Source organism: Pteropus medius, unplaced genomic scaffold, assembly GCF_902729225.1.
Source record: "Pteropus medius unplaced genomic scaffold, Ma_sr-lr_union100, whole genome shotgun sequence".
Lineage (NCBI taxonomy): Eukaryota > Metazoa > Chordata > Mammalia > Chiroptera > Pteropodidae > Pteropus > Pteropus medius.
The window spans coordinates 530,771-548,475 of NW_024340700.1; the positions used below are offsets into that span (position 1 = coordinate 530,771).

General features: G+C 34.2%; 1 protein-coding gene across 9 annotated transcripts in view; it reads right to left on the reverse strand.

Annotated features, from left to right (window-relative positions):
• Nucleotides 1-6,104: 6,104 nt before the first annotated feature.
• Nucleotides 6,105-17,705, reverse strand: part of PTPRK (protein tyrosine phosphatase receptor type K) — a 477,924-nt gene continuing 466,323 nt past the window's right edge. For 6 of the 9 annotated variants that reach the window (XM_039881105.1, XM_039881102.1, XM_039881106.1 and 3 more), the window contains 8 exons: nt 17,124-17,259; nt 16,730-16,879; nt 15,642-15,815; nt 14,130-14,261; nt 13,870-13,995; nt 11,064-11,227; nt 10,419-10,554; nt 7,361-7,609 (listed from right to left, as the gene is read on the reverse strand). In XM_039881105.1, the coding sequence (XP_039737039.1) occupies nt 7,556-7,609; nt 10,419-10,554; nt 11,064-11,227; nt 13,870-13,995; nt 14,130-14,261; nt 15,642-15,815; nt 16,730-16,879; nt 17,124-17,259 (1,072 nt within the window). In that variant the 3' untranslated portion in view covers nt 7,361-7,555. Of the gene's footprint in view, nt 7,610-10,418; nt 10,555-11,063; nt 11,228-13,869; nt 13,996-14,129; nt 14,262-15,641; nt 15,816-16,729; nt 16,880-17,123; nt 17,260-17,705 lie in introns of all 9 variants that reach the window. The other 3 variants (XM_039881086.1, XM_039881103.1, XM_039881104.1) reach the window with 3 other exon arrangements.

Sequence of the window (17,705 nt, forward strand, 5' to 3'; positions counted from 1 at the left end):
CACGAATAGCCCTCTGGGGTGTATGTTGCCAGGCAGCCAGCACCCTTGCACCTTACCTTGGCTACACATTGGTGGGCAGGCAGCAGCCTTCAGCTTGTACCACCCACATGTGGCCTGCACATAACAGGGGAGACTTTTGGTGGTAGGCCGCTGGTGCCAGCCCAAACTGCAGTGTCTCTTGGGTGAATTGCTGGGTTCTACGGGCTGAGGTTGATGGCAGCTGGCTTCCTTGTGATCTGTGACTTTTGCAGGAGCCCACAGGCTTAGCACTGGCAGCCATTTGCATTAGCCTGGCTAACTCTACCCAGTGTCTCCCTGAGACCCTGCACCACCCAACCCACAAATTGCCGGTGGAGGGCTTGTTACTGGGCAGTCAGTCCCACTCTGTGCTTTTCCTGGGCCATGATTTTGACAGCAACCAACACCATCAACTCACGCAGCCTGTGTACCCTGTGCATCCCAGGAGAGACTTTTGGTGGTAGGCCACAAGATACGCCCTGAGCTACAATATTTCATGAACAAATCTTGGGTGTCTGTGGGCCTAAGGCGGCCAGCAACTGGTCTTGCTGCTATCTGAGACTTTTGCAGGAAGCTGCAGATTCAGCATGGGAACAAATCCTAATTCTGCATTGGCTGAGTGAAATCTGCATGCTTTATCCTGGTTACTCTCTGGTCCCTGCCCTATCCAACACCTGTACCAACCAAAGGTTCTTACAGTTGCGGAGACTTATGGGCAATGGGAGATAGTATTAGGCCTAAACGTGTACTGTTCCTTTTGCTGAGCAGCCCCTGGGGGTAACCAACCTCAGCTCGCAGAGTGGTCTCGCCTACTTGCCTCCAGATCCAGCTCAGGCAGCAACTATAATGTGGATTGCTTTATTGCTTTATAGCTCCAATCGGGTAGCCCCGAACAATAAAAGGCAGCAGCTGACCCCAGAACCAATACAATGGGAGGCTGATGTCAGACCACAACAGAGGACTACCTGACTAGCCCCATAAGTGGCATACCCAAAGGGTGGTCTCAACAGGTACATGAGCTTGCTTGGGTGGATCTCACTTTGTGGGGTCTGCCCCCACATAATAGCTCATACTCTGTTATACCCAGCACAGTCCCCACAGCCAGTCATCTCGAGAAACATGCTACAGTTGAAACAACAGAAGAAAATTCCAGATAAAAACTAAATGAACTAGAGGCAAAGAACCTACTAGAGACAGAGTTCAATACGATGGTTATAAGGATACTCAAAGAACTTAGGGGAAGAATGGATGATCTCAGTGAAGATTTCAACAGAGGGATAGTAAGCATAAAAAAGGACATAGAAACCATAAAAAGAACCAGTCGGAAATGAAGAATACAATAAGAAATGAAGACTATACTAGAAGCAATCAACAGTAGATTATATGAAGCAAGGACTGAATCAATAAGTTGGAAGACAAAGTATCAGAAAACACCCAATCAGAATAGCAACAAGAGAAATGAATAAAAAAAAAAAATGAGGAAAGTTTAAGAGACCTCTGGGACATTATCAAACATACCAACATCTACATCATAAGGATATCAGAGAAGAGAGACAACAGGGCATTGAGAACCTACTGGAAGAACTAATGACAGAAAATTTCCCTAACCCGGTGAAGGAGATAGACATACGAGTTCAGGAAGTGCAAAGAATCCCAAACAAGATGAACCCAACAGACCTACACCAAGATGTGTCATCATTAAAATGCCAAAGACTAAAGACAAAAAAATCTTAAAAGCAGCAAGAAAAAAAGCAGCTAGTTACTTACAAGGATACTCCCATAGGAATATCAGCTGATTTCTTACTTTAGATTAAATGACACACACAGGCTGAAAATAAAGAAATGGAAAAAGATATTTCATGCAATAGAAATGGAAAAAAAAGCTAGGGTAGCAATACCTGTATCAGACAAAATAGACTTTAAAACAAAGGCAATAATAAGAGACAAAGAAGGGCATTACATAATGATAAAGGGATCAATACGAGAGGACATAACCCTAGTAAACATATATGTACCTCAAATAGGAGCACCTTTATGTATAAAGCAATTATTGACTGACATAAAAAGAGAAATCGACAGGAATACTCTCAATAGTGGGAGACTTTAATACACCATTGACGCCAATAGACAAATTTTCCAGACAGAAATCAAGGAAACAGTAGCCTTAAGTGTCACACTAGACCAGATGGATTTAATTGATATTTTCAGAGCGTTTAACCTCAAAGCAGCAGAATATAATTTCCTCTCAAGCGTACATGAAACATTTTCCAGGATAGACCACATGTTAGGCCACAAAATAAGTCTCAATAAATTTAAGAAAATTAACTTCATATCGAATGTCTTCTCTGACCACAATGGTATGAAACTAGAAATCAACTACAAGAAAAAAATAGAAAATACATGGAGGTTAAATAACATGCTACTAAGCAATGAATGGGGTAATGAGGAGATCCAGGAAGAAACCAAAGACACCTTGAGACAAATAAAAATGAAAACACAAAGACTCAAAATGTATGGGACACAGAGAAAGCAGTCCTCAGAGGGAAATTCATAGTCCTACAGGCCTACTTCAAGAAACGAACAAATAAAAAGCTCAAAGAATCTAACCTTACATTTAAAAGAACTAGAAAAAAACCCAGCAAAATAAATCCCAAAGTGAGTAGAAGGAAAGAAATAATAAAGATTAGAACAGATTAGAACAGATTTTTATAAACAAAATAGAGTCTAGAAAAACAATACAGCAAAACCAAGAGCTGGTTCTTTGAAAGGATAAACAAAATTGATAATCTTTTAACCAGACTCAGCAAGAAAAAAAGAGAAACCCAAATAAATAAAATCAGAAATGAAAGAAGTAACTACAGACTTCACAAAAATAAAAAAGTATTATAAGAAAATACTTCAAGCAATTATATGCCAATAAATTGAACAATCTGAAAGAAATGGATATATGCTTAGAAACATACAATTACCCAAAACTAAGTCAAGAAGAAACAAAAAATCTGAATTGACTGGTCACTACTAACAAAATTGAATCAGTAATCAAAAAACTCTCAACAGAAAACTCCCAAAAGTCCTGGACCAGATAGATGGCTTCACAGGTGAATTTTACCAAACATTCAAAGAATTAATATCTATCCTTCTCAAACCATTCCAAAAAATTCAAGAAGAGAAAAGGCTCCCAAGCTCAATTTATGAGGCCACTATTACTCTGATTCCAAAATCAGACATAAACATTACCAAAAAAGCAATTTATGGGCCAATATTCCTGATGAACATAGATGCAAAAATGCTCAACAAAATATTAGCAAATCAAATTCAGTATACATAAAAAAGATTATACATTATGATCAAGTGAGATTTATTTTTGGGATGCAAGTTTGGTCTAATATCCACAAATCAATTACCATAATACATCGCATTAAAAAAAATGAAGGATAAAACTCATGATCACATCAATAGATGCAGAAAAATCATTTGACAAAATCCAGCATCCCTTTATGATAAAAATTCTCAGCAAAGTGGGAATAGAGGGAGCAACCTCAACATAATAAAGGCCATACATAACAAATCTACAGCTAACATCATACTCAATGGGGAAAGGCTAAAAGCCTTTTCCTTAAGGTCAGGAACAAGACAAGGATGCCTACTTTCACCACTTCTATTCAACATAGTACTGGAAGTCTTAGCTATAGCAATGAGGCAAGAAAGAGAACTAAAAGGCATCTAAATTGGGAAGAAGTAAAACTGTCATCATTTGCAGATGACATGATACTATATATAGAGAACCCTAAAGATTCCACTAAAAACCTATAAGATCTGTTAAATGAAATCATTAAAGTAGCTGGATAAAAAATTAATATTTGGAAGTCAGTTGCATTTTTATATATCAGTGATAAACTCTCAGAAAGAGAAATTAAGAAAACAATCCCATTTACAATTGCATCAAAAACAATAAAATACCTAGAAATAATATTAACAAAGGAGGTAAAAGATCTGTTCATGAAAAATTATGTTATTGTAAAAAGAAATTGAAGAAGATATAAATAAATGGAAGCATATTCCATGCTCATGGATAGGAAGAATCAACATCATTAAAATGCCCATACTACCCAAAGCAATCTATGGATTCAATGTATCCCTATCAAAATACCAATGGCATTTCTCAGAACTAGAACAAACAATACTAAAACTTATATGGGGCCATAATAGATCCTAAATAGCCAAAGCAATCTTGAGAAACACGAACAAAGTTAGAGGTATCAAACTACCTGAGATTAAACTGTACTACAAGTCTATAGTAATAAAAACAGCATGGTACTGGCATAAAACCAGATATATAGATCAATGGAACAGAATAGAGAGTCCAGAAATAAACTCACATCTATATGGTCATTTAATCTATGACAAATGAGGCAAGAATACACAGTGGGTTAAAACCAGTCCCTTCAATAAATGGTGTTGAGAAAACTGAACAGATACATGCAAAACAATAAAACTGGATCACCTTACACCATATAGAAGAATAAACTCAAAATGGATTAAACACTTAAATATAAGACCCAAAACCATAAGAAAACAGGCAGTAAACTCTCTGATATTGCTATTAGTAATTTCTTTCTGACAAGAAAAACAAAAGAAGAAATAAATAATGGGACAAGAAAAACAAAAGAAGAAATAAATAATGGGACCACATTAAACTAAAAAGTTTTTGTACAGCAAAGGAAACCACCAACAAAACAAAGAAAACCTGGATGGGAAAAGGTAGTTGTCTGTGATACATTTAACAAGGGGTTAATATCCAAAATTTATAAAGAACTCATATAACTCAAGAACAAATAAAACAAACAATCCAATTAAGAAATGGGCGGAAGAACTGAACAGACATCTCTCTAAAGAGGAAATGCAGGTGGCCAATAGACACATGAAAAGATGCTCAAGGTCACTTATCATCAGAGAAATCCAAATTAAAAACGCAATGAGATATCACCACACACCTGTCGGTTTGGCTATCATCAATCAATCAAAAAACAATGTGTTGGTTAAGAATGTGCAGAAAAGAGAACCATCATACACTGTTGGTGAGATTGCAAATTGGTATAGCCACCATGGAAAACAGTTTGGAGATTCTTCAAAAAATTAAAAATAGAACTACCTTTTGACCCAGCAATTGCACTTCTGGGTATTTACCCCCCAAAAAACTGAAACGGTAGTTTGGAAAGATCTGTGTACCCCTATGTTCATGGCAGTGCTATTCACAACAGCCAAGATATGGAAGCAACCTAAGTGCCCATCGATAGAATACTAGATAAAGAAGTTATGGTACATATATATGATGGAATATTATTCAGCCATAAAATAAATGAAATCTTACCATTTATAAGAACATGAATGGACCTAGAGGGTATTATGCTGAGTGAAATAAGTTAGAGAAAGATAAATACCATGATTTCATTTATATGAGGAATAAGAAACAAAAGAACAAACTAAACAAAAACAGACTTACAGAAACAGAGAATAAACTAGTACTTGCCAGAGGGGAGTGGGGTTGGGAGACTGGGTGAAAAAAAGTAAAGATATTAAGAAGTACAAGTTAATAGTTACGAAACATTCACTGGGATTTAGAGTATAGCATAGGGATATATTTGATATTACTGTAATGGTTGTGTGTAGTGACAGATGGATGCTAAAGTAATCAGGGGATCACATCATAAATTATATAAGTTTCTAGCCTTTGTATTATATAACTAAAACTAATTTTAAAAAAGTAAAAAAAAATAAAGAATAAAATGCCAAATTTATTTAGTGGAAGAGAGTAAGATGCTAAGTAAGACTCAGATTTGAATTTGTTGACAAATCATTTACATATAAAAACTCAAAAAACAATTGATATCAGTCCTCTGGCCTTTCTTCTCTCCACTCTCATATAGACGTTAAATTCAATTTTAGAACTTAAAATGAAAGAAATTAATGCTTAGACATTAGTTTTACTTCTAATAGAATTTTTATGGTTTATTTGTATCAATGAGAATAGGTTATTTATTTAGGAGTGAAGACATGGAAATTAGGAGAAAATGATGTGCAAACAATAACTTGTAATTATAAAAAACTTTATTCACTCTTACTTTAATTAAATCTTTATAAGCACCATGTCATGTACTGGCAATCTAGAAAGAGGATACCGGAATGCTTTAGTCAATAACAAACTGCAAACTGATGATGTGAAGTTACAGCTACAGGGGGCATGTGAACAAGACTACATTTAAAAAAGGTTCACTTGAGAATCCAATGACAATGCACAAAACAGGAATCTGGCATTGATTTGTTCACACTTTTCTGTGGTCAGAACCTAAAGCTTGTGCATGTAAACATCGAAAGAAACATTTTATCACCTTGACAGTTTACAGTTTGCTAAAACTTGACCCTGAAAGCATAAATGTTGCAATTTTGATTGCTTGACCAGTGCTTGGTCATAGGCTGAAAAGATCAATTCCTTTAAAATTTAAATGATGCTTAAAGGCTACGTTCAACACTGTGTATGTCACCAGCAAGGCCTTTGTATGTGTTCAAATTCTCATGTATGATCACCAAACCATTCTTTATTTACCTAGTGAGATTGTGAAAAATTATATATTTTTCAGAGAAATGTTTTAATTTGGTCCTATATTAAAAGACCTAATTGCCAAGGTGTTTTACGTAAATTTAATTCACAAGCATGTACACAAGAGAATCACTATAAAGAACATTGCTTCCTGGTTTATGAATAAAAAGTTAATCCTCTACTTACACTAAAACATACAAAAAATAACCTACAAAAATCGTTTACAATTGATTTTAGTGAAAGAAAAAGCTTTCTTCATAAAAAAAAAAAATGACTGTGTAGTGGTGGTATTTTAGCCATCAAAAAAGGAATGTCAGTAACCAATAAATATAATGTGCTTTCTCCATATAGACATATTTACACTTAAGTCTTTGGCTTATGTTTTTTTTTTTTCCTAAAAGAACTTTAAATGATCCAGCCATCATTGCACATTAAAAGAAAATAAGCCAGTTATATATATTTATATATTTATATAGAGATCTGCTAAGCTTGAAACGTAAAAAAAAAATGAACTTTACTATGAATTAGCACAGCTTTTCTTTCTTCTTCCTTTAAAGATTTAACATCTTTTATTTTAAAAAGGGAGAAAAATGCCACGTCGAAAGTATTAATTCATGCAACATGTGGTGGCTGCTCTACCCAAATCAGGGGAGAAAAGGCTGCATATTCACTATACGAACACTGATAAGTTCTCATTTGAATCTGGTTCTTATTAAATATAATTTATGTGGCACGAAATGTTGATGCTTTCATACAGTCATAGAAACTGAGTCCTTTTTATTAAGATACACAACTTCATAAGAAAAATACTTTCACCTCTCGAATGTAAAAGTCTCCCACCCCCCACATTAAAATCTTTCTGCACAGGTGTAACGGGTACAACAGCTGCTGGCTCAACAGATGAACAGATTTCTGTTCGGATGCTGAAGTCTCACCCAACTATGATGACTCCAGGTATTCCAAAGCTACATCATAGCAGAAACGGTACTGCTCCTGAAAGATTTTAACACAAAAGGGTTGAGAAAAGTTAAGAAAGAGAAGACTAATGGTGAATAATAGCTACCAAGTTAATACTTGGCAAACAATTTAGATTATTCAGGAATTACAAATTTTTTTTCCATATATAAGTTGAATATTTGTGCATACATATTTTACATTTGAGTCTAATGATTGCTGTTTAAGAAAAAGAAATTAGATGGAAAAAGATATGTTATTTTTGCCTTATATTTTCTATCAAATTTTTAAAATCTACAATATTTTCAAAGGTGATTATAACAGTAATATCCTATCATTACAGAAAAATTTTCCAACATAGAAAAATATAATCATAAAGATTTTCTATAATTCTATTATTAGAAAACAAAATTGTTATTAAAATACCACCTTAATTTTGCTTCAGTTTTTAAATGTATGTTTGAAATAATAATTACCTTAGAATAAATATGGTTGGATATATATATCTATCTGAGGATATAATTTCATATTTTATCATTTTTGTGTAACATAACTTTTTCACATTATTTAATATCTCTTAATATTACATAAAAGTCTAACATTGATTATTTGACTATGAGATTGCATTTTTCTTCTATTATAAATAATACTACAGTGAACATATATGCAAAATTTCTCCACACTTCAAATAATTTTCCTGAGTAGTAAAAAAAATAAAAAATAATAAAAAAAAAAGCCAGTCATTTCAAACTGCCACTTCACAATTCCAAATTCTTAATTTTGACAGTTGTTGGCTCATCAGAGTATTCAAGTAAATTTCTCAAAATGGTTAGTGATTCTTAAAATTTTTCGAGTTTATTTGTATCTGAAAATTTATTTCTGCTGCCTTTATATACTTAAAACGATTTGGATGACGACAAAAAATTTGAATTTAAACTGTCTTTCCTGTAAGTCCATCTTGTGTTGCTTCATTAGAAAGAATTTAGAAAAATTCAGAGACTGTATCATAAATTATGAGTGATAATATCTAACTCTTTAAAAACTTCCCAATTTAATCCAAGTAGGTAAAATTCACGTTGAACTGAAGAATAACATTAAACTCATATTTCTAAAACAAACTTGCAGGTGTCTCCAGAAATAAACTAAGGGTAATAAAACTTTCCCTAAGAGGTCTTTATCAAACCTACCCTAATTATCAAGTAGATGTGATTTAAATTAGCCTACCACTGTGACAAGTGCATCTGAAGAACCCAAAATTGCTTGAAAGTGGTTATGTGTCTTTAATCATTCTCTGGTAATTTGGTTTATACTCTAAATTTCCTTACCAAACTTGTCAGTTTAAGTCAATAGCATGCTGAACTAATAATTAATCGTTATTAAACACAAATCAGAGAGTGGGGAGTTTTGTCAGGATGCATGGGGCATGAATTAAAGACAAATAATAACTCTTTGGATTGTTCTAGAATAGTAAAGTTTAACCATAGAATTTTTTTAAAGTAATAATGGAAAATCAAAGTGAAATTTTGAGGTAAAATTTGAATTCTGAGCCCAGAAGTGACCCCACTGATGATTTTAAGACTCAATCTGAAAGACAGAGGCAGAATTTATATTAAGACATCTTCATACTGAAGTTTTAAGACATAATTACTACCCATCCATTTTATGAGATGACCTGAATTCCACCTTAAAAATTCCTCAAATTCATCCTTCTTTTCAATCTATTGCTATCACTCCAGTCAAATCCAACATCAGCTTGTTTGGACAACTGTAGTAACCTAAGGAATGTAGTGGAGTAGAGGGGTTTTGAGGACTTGTAGAAGGGGAAAAAGTCTGTTATCACTCTTAAAAGTGAAAGAGTATAAATATAACTCTTCAGATTTTGTCTCAGGAAGCAATGCGCCTCTTGTGTGAACAATCCATGAGCAGGAAGTGGTGAAAATACTTTAAAGGTTTATTGAATTGCTCATTTTAGTTATCTGATCATCTTGATAAATGTAGGGCAAGCAACAATGATGCCTTGGTTTTTCTGTTTTACTTTTCTGTGAGCATAAACTACAGAGCTGCTCCTGACCTTATCCCATCATGCACATATGTGTAACCCACAGACATCTCTCTTCAGAAGTGACATTTGCTAGAGAAGCTTAACTTTCTTCCTTATTCTTCATACAGCTTCACCCAGATACACTCCCACATACACATACCTATCTGCTCTTACTTTGTAAGCTATATTCTGATTTTATGAGCCCTAACAAATTCAGGTAGCATCATATGAACTATGCTCTATAATTGGTAAAAGTTGAAAATTGTCAATGACAAAAACTTAAAATTTTATAATTTGACCAGAGATAAAGAATTACATAGAATGACTAAAATAAATTTCAGTTATACTTTAAAAACATCAGATATCTAAAGAGCTGATGTAATTTATGAGTGTATCTATCAGATTAGTTTTACCGGTTAACTCAATATGCTTTAAGAAATAAAAATGAACAAGAATAATGTGAACAAAGAATAAATAAAATTAACAAGATAGCAGGATTTATTCTTATTATGGACCCATTTACCAAACTATTGTAGCATTTTTCCCCGTTATTGTTCATAATGGGGGAAAAAACCTATATGTTTTATAAATTAAGTGAAAATAATTTTCTTCATCATTAGCAGTTTATGTAATATGTGATTAAGTTATACAGGCAGACAGGGACACTGGCAATTCATCATTAGGCAAGAAAGTCCCCACAAAGACCCATTTACATATCTGATTCCCTATAAGTGTTTAAGTCGAATCACAAGTAGGTAAATGACTGACTGATTACTACACTCCTTTCTACCTCTAAAACTGACTCACCGGGGCTTCCACCATGTTGGGTTTACTGTTCCTTAGTGTCTTGACCGCATGGAACACATCGACAACATTCTGCCGTTTCACCATTTCGACAACAATTCCTATAGCACAGAACATGCCACTTCGCCCACCACCATTTCTGAAACCAAAGAAAGCAAAGGCATTTTAGAGCGAAGCTTTTGGTGACCATAGGTCACACAATCATACATGTTTGGGAAACGAAAACATTACCTTTTTAATTTTTGTCAATTTGTGCATAATTTTGCTTCATATGTGTGCAGGTATGGGGATAGGGCAGAGAGAAAGGACACATGAGGAGGAGGATGTTAACTCAGTAATTTGTGTTTAGGAATATACTATAGGCATAGATTGTCCCAACCTAGATACTCTGAGATTTTGATAGATTTGTAGACTGTGTAAATCAGAAAAGTGGTTCAGAGTAGTGTTCAAAAGGGTTTAAATAATCAATGTTTAAAAACATACAAAAATTAAAGTTAGTAGTTAATTATAGAGTTATTAGACAGGAAGTTTGTTTGAATATCTATAAAGGTTAAGATGTGAGTCAGGTAACTTTAGCATAAAAAATGTGAAGGCTAATGAGAAAATAAACGGCTCCCCTCAATGGCCAAGCCAAGCTGCCACACTCACAGGCAGTGGATGATGGTCCGGCCTTCCCCTTCCTCGCATTCCTCCTGCCATTTTTCCACCTGCAGTATCAGTTTCAAAAATGACCGTTTGGAACCAGGCACTTCTCGATGAGAAGCCCATCCTAGATATTGAAACTGCTGTACCATAAGATAACCTTCCTGTGGCTGTGGAGAAAAAAGTATTTCTATGTAAGTTGGGACTAGAAATTTTACTAAAAAGTCAAAAGTTCATACCAATTAACATCATGATATAAATGACATTTATATTGGATTGATTATAAATCCTGAATATATACATGCCAGTGCAGAAACATTCTAAGTTATAGAAGCAAGAAACATGAAAATTATCCTTAATACAAGCTTCTCCCTCACATCTGCTATCCAATAATCAATTTCTATGTTTATATTTCTTAAATAACTTTCAAATTCATTTCTTTATCACCAGTGACATCACTGCACTCCCAATCACAAGTTATGATAATTACCTCCTAGTTGACCTCCCTGAATAAACTTTGATCTCTTTCCAAATCATTCTTACTACAGACATCATTCTTATTTTGAAATGCAAATTTGACCTTGTCATCTTCTGCTTTAATGGCTTCCAAATGATCTTAGCATAGAATCCAAATTGCTGCCCTGGCTTAAAATCCTTACATAATCTGACTCCCCTTCCTTCTCCCAAATTCCCTTTACTTTAAAATACGCTGTTCAAGTTCCAGACACACTGGCCTTCTTTCAATACATTTATCAAGTAATTTCTTGTCTTGAGAACTTTGCACATATACTCCCTTTTGTCTTGAATATTTTCTTGTTTGCCCTTCTCAATTGCAAATAGAGTGACTAACATCTTGGGTTCACCTAGGACTTTTCTGGTCTTAGCAATGAAACTCACGTCCTGGACATCTCTCTGTCCTCTGTAAACCAGGATAATTGGTTATCCCACCCCCGAATAACTTCTACTGATTCTTCAAATTTTGACTTAAATACCACTACCTCAAAGAAGTCTTTCTCTGATCACCCAGCCAGTTCAGATTATCCAAAACCTTTGTATTCTGTATTTTTTCTCTATAAAATTACTCATATTTGTAAATAAATGATCATATAATTATTTGTTTAACTCTTGCCTTCCCTGGTGAAGTATAAATTCCTTAAGGACAAAGAAATTTCTCTTTTTATCCTGTACTCTGTACAACTCCAACCGAGAAAAATACTGTCCGAAGAATAGAATTGTTGAATAAATAAATCAAAACCTTAAATTCTTAAATAAAAAATGTTGAGGAAGAATATGCAATATAAGAGGATTCTGTATTGTGGGGCATCATAACTGAAGCTCCATACAGCAAGGGCTCATGCATCTTTTGGTAGGATGAGGATCTAGTACAACACCCAACTTCTTGGTATGTACTAAAAATCTGATGAAATTAATGACATTAAACCATGAGATCAGGAACAGAAAAAAAAAAAAAAAAAATCCTGCACTAATAAGGACCAGAATACCACACACAGAGGAGGATCAACAAACATATATGCTGACCAAAAAAAAAAGTAACACTGATTTTGGTTCCTTTTCTTACAATATTTTTCATATAAATGGCTCAATTAACAGACAAGTTTTACTTTCTTAGTTTAGCAGCTACGATTTCTCAGCTAAAATATTACTAGAACATAATGTAACAGATGTGCAGACATAATGAGATTTCATTTAAATTAACATCTAAGATATGCATGAATATTATGACATGATTGAAGTTATCATTTTTTCTCCACTAAAATGAGCAATAGAATTGGATAGGATTTTATCTTCTGTTTAGAGTTATATACATATAGACTTATTAACTAGACATGCATATGGCCATTTTGATATGAGAAACACTAAAATATGACAATCCTTATCACAGTTAAAATAATACATATACATAGAGCTGCTACTCTAAAAAAATGGACAATCTTTCTCTCTAAAAAAAGAATAATTCCCTAGAAATTACTAATGTTTTCTTTTCAAATTCTGCTTGCTATTTGGTTACATAATCTAAAGACTTTTTATTAATAATTTTTGTTTTTGAAGGAGAGACACCAACTTAATTTCTCATTTAGCACAGAGCACATAACGAGTCAGGAAAAGAGAGTCCTGAAGGACACAGCTGCTACTTTGCTCCTGGGAAAGGGCACAGTGGTAGCAGCACTGGTTCTATCCATAGATCTGGGCAGAGTGAAGTGTGAGGACATTCATAAAGAAAGAATTGTTGGTGTGACGATAATCGATGATGTCTGTGATTTACCTTTCATTCATGCCTGAGGTTTTCCTTTATGCACAGGACTTGGAATAGTGACAAGGAACCTTTCTCTAATGGCTGATCCAACTTAGCCTTTCCTCCTGAGGAAAAGCTTCTTCTCTGCCATTAATTATTATAATATTCTTATTTTTTAAACTGCATGCCTTTTCTGAACTGGATGTCAACACTATTAAAACATGTAGTCAACCGGGAGATACCATCTACATGCGCTCAGCAGCCAAGTCCAGACCATCAAACTCAATTAAGCCAGTGCATCTGAATCTAGATTTTCAGATGGAACACATTAGTCTAGTAATTGACCAGTAAACTTAGTTTCGAAAATTTCTGCTTTCCTGTTTTTAGAGAGCATTTTTGTTCTAATACTAAGGCATAACATGATTAGTAGATTTGGGACTGGTTATGTACTGTTTATTAATTCTACTCTTCATGTTGTCTGAATGGAATTATATCCCATTATGGTTATAACCCACTTACTCTGATCAACTCTGTTAGAATGATTAAATAATGACTTACTCTTGTTAGGTTGCATATCCTAAAAATCCGGTTTATCACATCACAATCCATTGAACAAGACATACATTCCACTTGTATAGGGCCATATCGTAGCATCCCTTCTTCTGGCCAGTACTGAGGACAGCCCTAGATGATGAATGTTTTGAAAGAAAAAGAGCATAATTTTTTCTAAATAGGGTGGTACAAAGCAGATTTTAGCATTTTATTACTATGTTATTAAGTTGTGCATAAATAGGCAAAAGCAACCCATGGCCATTAACCTGTGACAAGTCGACTTCATTTAACATCACAATGGAAGTACAGCCATAATCATACACTAATCTCCAGAAATCCTTCACAGTGTTTGGCAGAGGGTACTGTGTGACAATGAAAGCAGCTGGTTGCCTGTAGCTCTGTGAAGAAACAAGGTAGATGGAGAAACATAAGAACTTAAAATTTACAATCAGTTGTACAAACAGATTCAATACACTTCAGTGTAGGACCGGTAAGACATAATAGCTTCACATGGAGATGGAGCCAGATTGCTATACAGGCATGGAATAACGGATTTGGACAACTGGAATGTACTTTGTTGAGAAAAGTAAATACAGGCCAAATACAAAAGAAGAAACTAAAGAACCTTTTGAGATTAAGATCCTCCATGAGGATCAATATTTCTCCTTTTTCCACACACCCTGTTTTCACTCCAAATCTAGACTCAGAAGCAAAAAGCTCTTGAGTGTTTTCACTCTGTATTTAGTATATTTGCCTTTCTAGACCACTAAAATGGGAAGAAATGGTACAATGAGACTCCAATGTGATTTCTGTGAACATGATTAATGGTGAGGCAAGACTGGTCAAAGCAAGGATGGTACTCGAGCTTGCCTTTAGACTATTCTGCTCTGCAGCATAAAATGAGCAAAATAACTGCCCAAAAGACTAGTTATAGAAGTGGAATTTGAGTTTTCTTGAGTCTCTATTATCAGAAGCTAATTCTAGAAAATGCAATGAGAGCAAGAACTTAGAAAGCTTCACTGTTAGTCACAAAGGAATGATTGCCTTAATTTCTCCTTGCTATGGTTCCAAAGGCTAAAGGGCAAAAACTAGAAATGTTGGTGAAAGAAGGTGATAAACTGTTTAAAAGGATTCTAAACCTCGAGAGAGTTCTCGTTTCTTCCCAAGGTAACCAAAGCAAGGTGGCTATAGACATAATTTAAAACTCTTTCTATGCTGAGTGCTTGCTCTTCCATCTACGATTTCTGAAGATTGGAGTGGGGCACGTCAGTTCTTCATTATGATGAATGTGTTAACATGATAGCTTTTATGTCTTTCCTGGTTACTTATAGTCTCTATTAACTAATGGCTAATAAAATAAGTTAGCTCTAAATTACTGGAACATTAAATGTCAGAGATAAAAGTTTTCCAAATTAACACAACTTCAGAAAGATATGGTGTTCTGTGGTTTTTAAAATTCCTTTCTATTTAGAATAGATAAGCATGATTTTCTTTTGTGAAAATAATTAAGATGAAAAACCTCACATGAAGATATTTCCTTTTCAGAATATAATCATTGACAATCAAGCTCCAAACTTAAAGTCTAAAACTTATAGTTCCTAAGAATTCCTGTTGGGGAAATTAAAAATCATTCTCCAACAAAAATTGTACTTCAATGAAAGTTTCCAATTTTCTCTTTTAGGACATTTTAATTTTCTTGAAAAGAAAACTAGCCAGTGTTCATTGCATTATGTAGCTTTTCATGACACTTTACACTAACAAAAAGAGCAGTCTCTTACATCCATAAGAGCAGCATTGATGTAGTTACTACTCTCCCCATCAATTGTAATTAAAAAAGGCAGACATCTGTCAGGTGGCAGCATGTCCATGAAACGATTCTTGTCATGGTTCCTTGGCAGGCATGCTATACTGCAGTCTTCAGCTTGTAGTCGAGGGGTGACTGAATTCAAGGTCTAAAAAGAAAAGGGAACCCAGGTTAAAAAACAGTGATCCATTTGATAGCACAACACAGACTCATTAAGTATTTAGGAGGCCAAGTAAAAGTGAAGAATTTGTACAAAGCAATGGCATTTGCCACTATAATAGGCTGATAGACTTTGTAAAGCTAATGAAGATGAGAAGCGACCAAAACAAACAAACAAACCAACAAAAACAACCAAAAAAAATCTCACTGTTCAATGCATGGCTTCTTCAAAGGAAAAGGGAAGCTAAACAACACAGCTATCTGCAAAATGCATAGTCTAACCAAAGATAATGTAATCAGAGTGTCTCATGATAATAACCCATCATCAAAGGTGGAAACTATAATTTATAATAATATTTCGGCATACTATATTTAAAGATATGCTGTGGCATGCTTGAAAGAGCACTGAGTAAAGAATCAAAGTATTAAGTTTATAGAGGTACTTCTGATTTCATAGTCACACACTTTCACAGATGTTTTAAGGACAGTATAAACATTTAGGGATTTTTAGAAACAATGTTTAGCACAAACTTCAGCTATTATTATTAATGTGCCTGATCTCATATTTTGAGCAACACAGGAAGCCAAAATCCACTAGAACTGCATAAAAAAAAGGTTGTAAATATACATAAATCACCACTAAATTTGAATTTTATGACATATTTTCCCCATACTCTTCCCTGAGTCCAAACTCATTTGCTCTTTATGATACAGCAGATATGAACTCATTAATACAAAAGTGACTCCATAATAAGTATAATAAGAGACAGGTATTATATTATTCTTAAAATTGGGTCAAAGGTTATAAATTTGACTTAAAAGACCTTCCTTATTAGAGTTAATAATGCCCAGAACAAATTGAAATAAGTTGGTCATAAAAGAAGCCCTAGAAATAGTAAATACCTGAAATTCATCTTTGAGATGAGAAGAGTTAGTCTGGGAGTCTATTCTGATCATATCAAAATATGCAGCTTTAAATTCACAGACAGGTATGGCAGTTTCTCCACATAAGCAGGCTTCTAAAATGGCATCATGAATAAAAATGTACTGTTCCTATCAAAAGAAAGTAAAAGAAAATCTTCATACTATGTTAATAAAACTTATCTGTCATCAAAGGTAGAGAATATAGAGAATTTTCTCTATATGGAGATATTAATAAAAATACCAATATTTCCTATGTGAGTTAATGAACTAATATTGATTCTTTGTGAAAAGCGTTGACTCCTTTGTTTTGAAAAACATTTGCAAGAGCTTAAAAGAAAAACCCCACTAGAGGTAAATCAACAAATCGACATACCTCTGTCTGGACCATATTGATACGACGAGATCTTAAGGCTTTGACACAGTTGTAGATGTCAACAACACCCTCTCTTTCAGCCATGTCCAGCATGATATCAATCACAATGTAACAGCCAGTTCGTCCAGCACCAGCACTGAAAAAAATTAAACAAATCTAAAGAATTGCAGGAAGCTTGTCTACGCAACCTTAAATAAAGATCCTTTTGACTTTCAGAGAGGCGGAATTAAATTAATTTAACAAAGCACAAAACCACATATTTTGTGCATATTGTACAAACGCTTTTATTAACGTACAAATAACTTCATGTAGAGTATCTCCTTTGGTATAAACTGAAGATTGGAATAGGAGTTCCAAATTAGAGGACATACCTTTCTAAATCAAATTGTGTTTTGAAAATAATGTATGCATATCATTTAAGTTCCATAGCTCTTTTATATAGTCTTCAGTTTATGTAAATCAAATACACGTAATTTCCAGCTGATAGAATTGATCAAGGGGTGGATTCATGCTTTAAAATTTAACACCAACTTAAAGACTTTTATACACATGTTGGTGTGGGTCCTCAGGCAAAATGCAAGA